The following is a 5,810-nucleotide window of genomic DNA, read 5'->3' as shown; positions in this document are numbered from 1 at the left end:
TTCCCCATTACGGAGCGAGTTCAGAGCTCATACACCGATCTTCGGCTAGGACTGAGACCACATCAACACACAACACACACCGGGAAAGCGAGGCCACAACCCCTCGAGTTACATCCCGTACCTATTTACTGCTAGGTGAACAGGGGCCACACATTAAGAGGCTTGCCCATTTGCCTCGCCGCTTTCCGGGACTCGAACCCGGACCTCTCGATTGTGAGTCGAGCGTGCTAACCACTACACTACGCGGTGTGTGTGTGTGTGTGTGTGTGTGTGTGTGTGTGTGTGTGTGTGTACTTGCATGCGTACGTCTTTGCCTATGTATATGTGCCTGTAATTATGCATATGTATGTTAGTGTGTAAAGGTATTGTATTTTTATATGCAAAATATGAATGTATTGTAAAATTCTGCCTGTGCAATATGTCATTATATCGTACAGTATGTAAATATGTTTACTTTTTTTCTGCTTATATCTATGAATGTGTACACACTTTTACAACATGCAGAAAAAGTGTTGCTCAAGATTCACGCCAATGTCCATGTGATTGATAGTTGAGTGTACGTCTATAGAAGAGCTTTTTCTTCAATGAATGCAAACTTCCTGTAAATATCAAGTCATGTGATACATATGTGTATAAATCTGAAGTTAATAAAAAAATATTCGATTTTTCCAAGATGATATGTGCAATAGATATCTTTTCTATCCTTATAATGAAATAGATTATTGTATTTAGTTTTCGGCATTGTATTTTCACAAGCTGTTTGTGAGTGCGTGTTGGAACTCTGATGCGCCTTCTGGTTTGCCATTGTAGCAGTGAAATGTTAACATTCCTCCAACTAATTATTGCAAAGTTGTATGAATGTACAGCTTACTCTAATTGCAATTGCTCAGTAATAAGACAAATCCACTGAATAAGTAAAGGACAGAAACTAGATCTTCTGAGCATGTAATTAGCAGCACTTACCATCTAAGAGAGGATATGAATCCGAGTAAGAGGACGTATATAACTCTGAAGAATATATTATTAGACAGTACATAAGAGGATTTCGCGTCTCAGCTCCGCCTCCTGAATAATCTACGTTGTCTCGCCTAAGCTAACTTGACATGTTCCTTGAGAATATTGTCTGGTTTGTCGAGGGAGAAAGATCAAGGGACAGAGAAGGGAACGAGGAACAGGGAGGGAGTAAGAGATGTAAACGAGACAGGTAGAGGAAAGGAAAGTTATGAATAGTAAAGGTACATCTTTTGTTGCTGTGTTTTGTGTGCTGTTTTCTCATCGTTACTTATGCTGGTAATATAAAGGCGACAAAAGGAGAGATATGACTGTCGTTGTAAAATGCGAATGATGGGCGTGTTGCTGTCTTCTAGAGCTGTTTTGAAGAGAGAGAGAGAGAGAGAGAGAGAGAGAGAGAGAGAGAGAGAGAGAGAGAGTAGACGAAAAGATTCATTCTAAACGCGGAATGAGAAAATTATGGAGATGGATGTGGTGAGGTTCAATCGACAGGCGGCCAGTGGGTCACTTGGGATAAGTCTCAGTGGCGGGCGTTGAGACAGACGCTCGTTTAGGATTGGCGCACAGCTGGCAATGGTGCACCATGGCCCTGGGTAACCGGATTGGTGAAGGCAGAGCATGATGCACGAGGCAGGGATGTCCGGGCCGGCGTTGGCATGCAAAAGGGAACAAGTGATTGAAGTGGTGTTTAATAATGGAGGAATAACAGATGAAGGCATTAGAGGCGCAGTGTGGAGTGGCGTAAATGTAAAGCTAAGCGTGCCGTGTGTCATGGTGTGGATTGGATCAGAATTTAGGAATCTGTAATTTTAATTTCATCGTGCAGTAACTGTGAATTATTGGTGACATGCATGACGCACGTGATACACACCCATCCCCTCCCCCGCCCCTCGCCACACACATTTTCCTACTTCTCTCAATTTACAATTTACTTTCTCTCTAAATGAGTATTTATCATACTTATACTTATGTCCGTTTTACATGAATATTTATGAATAAAACACCTAATCTCCGAAAAGGGAAATAAAAGCCACTTTAGTATACCCACCAAAGACAGAATCATATCTTCGTACAAACAACGTGAGATGGGCGGCGTAAATAATGAAGGTGATCCATTAGCCACCATGACTACGCCTCCTTTAATGGCCCGCCTAATGGACCTCGGAAAAGGTGGAAAGATTCCCCTTCTACTCTATCAATCTTGATCAACTTCGCGGCAAAAAGCGTCATGAGGCAACTAGGCGAGTTATCAGAAGTGCGTGGCAGCAATTACTGATAATGTAGCGGCTGTGGGTAGCGGATGCGGGAGATGTATGGCAGTGAGAGGACGGTCGTTAGGCTGGTGGGTGGGGAAGAGGTGGTGGTGGGCAGCACAATGGTAGCATGGATGTCTTGATGGCTCGCTCTCCTGCCGCTAGAGGAAGTGGCTTTAATACGGCTTTGTTTTGTTTCGTCAATGTGTAAAGTGTTGTAGTAAGTGGAACATGTTTAGTTTCACTGTGATGTTTATTTCTTATTGGTTTTATAATGATGCTGATGCTAATGGTGTTTACATATTATTATTATTATTATTATTATTATTATTATTATTATTATTATTATTATTATTATTATTATTATTATTATTATTATTATTATTGTTGTTATTATTATCATTATTATTATTATTATTATTATTATTATTATTATTATTATTATTATTATTATTATTATTATTATTATTATTATTATTATTATTATTATTATTATTATTGTTGTTGTTGTTGTTGTTGTTGTTGTTGTTGTTGTTGTTGTTGTTGTTGTTGTTGTTGTTGTTGTTATTATTATTATTATTATTATTATTATTATTATTATTATTATTATTATTATTAGTAGTAGTAGTAGTAGTAGTAGTAGTAGTAGTAGTAGTAGTGGTGGAATAATGAGGTGAGAGAGAAAGTTAAGGCAAAGAAGGAGGCAAAGAAAACACATGATAGAATGGGAAATGAAGAAACAGAAAGGGCGTACAGAGAAGCAAATAAAGAAGCGAAGAGATCGGTAGCACAAACGAAAGCTAGAGCAAGGGAGGACATGTACGATAAATAAGAAACCAGGGAAGGCGAGAAGAGGATATTTGCACTAGCAAGACAGAGAGAGAAGTCAACAAAGGATTTTACGCATATCAAGCAGGTTAAAAATAAGGATGGAAGAGTTCTAATTGATGACAAGGAAATAATAGAGCGATGGAAAGAATATTTCAAGGCACTTTTGAATGAGGAAAACCCAAGAGGAGCGATGGAGGATGCGGAACCAAATGACAGGAGAACAACAGCAATTTCAAGGGAGGAAGTCAAACAAGCATTGAAAAGGATGAGTGATGGGAAGGCAACAGGGCCAGATAACATACCTGTAGAGGTGTGGAAGAGTTTAGAAGAGGAAGGACTTGAGTGGCTGTGTTGGTTGGTAAATAAGATCTATGAGAAGGAGAAAATCCCAAATGTATGGAGATGCAGCGATATTATTCCAATATATAAAGAGAAAGGAGACATACAGGACTGTAAACATTACAGGGGAATTAAATTAATGTCGCATACAATGAAACTGTACGAAAGGATAATTGAGAGAAGAGTAAGGGGAGAAATACAATTGAGAGATGAACAAGGAGCAACGTGGGAACAACAGAGGAGTTCTGTGTGAGAGTGGGTCTGCACCAGGGATCTTCTCTGAGCCCATATCTGTTCAACCTACTCATGGATGATAGTGTTCAGAATATAAAGGAGGAGGCACCGTGGGCCATGTTGTTCGCGGATGACATCGTCTTGGTGGATGAAAGTAAAGATGGTGTAGAGAGAAAGTTGGAGAGATGGCGAGGAGCATTGGAAGAGAGAGGTTTGAGAATTAGTCAGGAGAAGACGGAGTATCTGAATTTTAATGGTCGACAGGAGAGTGAAGTATGGACGCAAGATATGAAGTTAAAGGGTGTCAAGGAGTTCAGATACTTGGGCTCTCATATATCAGCGGACGGCAACCTGGATGGAGAGATCATTCACCGTATCCAATCGGGCTGGAAGAATTGGAAAAGAACAACTGGAGTGCTCTGTGACCGAAAAATTAGTGCAAGAGTAAAGGGAAAAGTGTTCAAATCGGTGGTTAGACCTGCCATGTTATATGGTGCGGAGACGTGGCCAATAAAGAAAGCACAGGAGAATAAGTTGGAGGTTGCTGAGATGAGAATGTTAAGGTGGATGCTTGGGGTGACAAGGAGGGATAAAGTGAGAAACAATTTTATAAGAGGAACAGCCAAAGTAACGGAGGTGACAAAGAAAGTACAAGAAAGGAGAATGCGATGGTTCGGTCATATCAAAAGGCGAGAAGAAGGATATGTCGGCAGAAGACTATTGGATATGGAAGTGGAGGGAAGAAGACGACGTGGCAGGCCAAAGAAAAGGTTGAAGGATTGCATCGGAGAGGACCTGATGGAGAGAGGATTGAGTGGAGAGGAGGTTGGGGACAGAGCCTTGTGGAGAAGACTAGTGAGGAACAGCGACCCCATATGAAAATGGGAGCAGCTGCAGAAGAAGTAGTAGTAGTAGTAGTAGTAGTAGTAGTAGTAGTAGTACTATTATTATTAAAGCAATAATATTACCATTCTCATCTTCATCATCATCACCATTGTTGTGATCATCGTCATCGTCAATGTTAAAGGCTTCTTCAATGTACAGCTCAGGGTTGGAATGTGCTCAACAGAATGTCGTAGCTTACTTTTAATGAGCCGTATTATTCTCTAGAGGTGGTGGCTGTACTAATACAAACAGGAAAATAGACAAATAAGAAATCATGCAAAACCAATCAGATTTAGAATATGAATTATAATATTGCCTCATTTTGTCTTGCTGTTATTCAGGATTGAAATAATTTTGCGCTGCCACACTAAATATACATAATTTTCGGCAGAGCCGAAAGCAACAAGGCGTCATTTTGTTACGAAGCTAGCCAGGTAGATTCAAGACTAATGGATAACCTTGGAGTAAAAGAATATCCTGCAGAGCATCCTGGTGACGATGAGTGCTGAAAATTAAGAAACAGACGCTGCAGCATACTCACAAAGTCTGGAAATAGAATGGTTGTTACCTGCGAGCAGTTCTTTTGAGAGACTCAGCAGATAGTTGCAGGAGTCCCAGGAGACCAGCATACGATGTATTACTTGTGAAATGTCATCAGTTCCAACATGATGCGAACAATGCATTTAAACATTAAAAATTTATGCAAATAAAAGAACAATCAAGGAAAATGTCGCAGCCTAAGGAGTAGCGATGTATGAACACTGCGACAATTTAAAAAATCACTAGAGCCAAAGTACAGCTGTACTAAAGAAACAAACATCATATGGCGTGTCCTGACAACACGTGTATACTCGATAAGGAAATAAAGCAATAAATCATTGTTTTGATGAAAACATATTTTCCCATTAATATCAGTAAAAAAATTTGCATATCATGAAATTACTCTCCTTTTGTTACGAGAATAATAACCATGGTATTACCTGTCCGTTTTTCTACAGTTTGTTTATATGTTTCTGTGTAAAATTCACTTATGAATTGCATCAATGTGTACCTGCACGTGACTTATATTTATGATCTTAGGACATGAACTTTGGAAATTCAAGACTGAGGGTGTTGTCAAGACACCTAGGATCAATAACAGAAGAGCAGTCCGTCCTTGGATCATTTATGGTATCCTTTCGAGCCCACAAATATTTCATATCTCCTCAAAATGTTGGAATAAGATGAAAAAAATACATGATAAAGCTGGATAATACA

The 5,810-nt window shown here is 39.5% G+C and overlaps 1 protein-coding gene across 1 annotated transcript in view; it reads left to right on the top strand.

The window, feature by feature from the left end:
* The first annotated feature begins 3,285 nt into the window (after positions 1-3,285).
* LOC123499684 overlaps positions 3,286-5,810 on the top strand; it is an 8,241-nt gene continuing 5,716 nt past the window's right edge. Inside the window, exons 1-2 of the mRNA XM_045248070.1 lie at positions 3,286-3,405; positions 3,705-4,112. Coding sequence (XP_045104005.1) covers positions 3,286-3,405; positions 3,705-4,112 — 528 coding nt within the window. The remainder of the gene's footprint in view (positions 3,406-3,704; positions 4,113-5,810) is intronic.

The sequence above is a fragment of the Portunus trituberculatus genome, chromosome 50, assembly GCF_017591435.1.
Source record: "Portunus trituberculatus isolate SZX2019 chromosome 50, ASM1759143v1, whole genome shotgun sequence".
Taxonomy (NCBI): domain Eukaryota; kingdom Metazoa; phylum Arthropoda; class Malacostraca; order Decapoda; family Portunidae; genus Portunus; species Portunus trituberculatus.
This window is presented reverse-complemented; position numbering and strand designations above follow the sequence as displayed.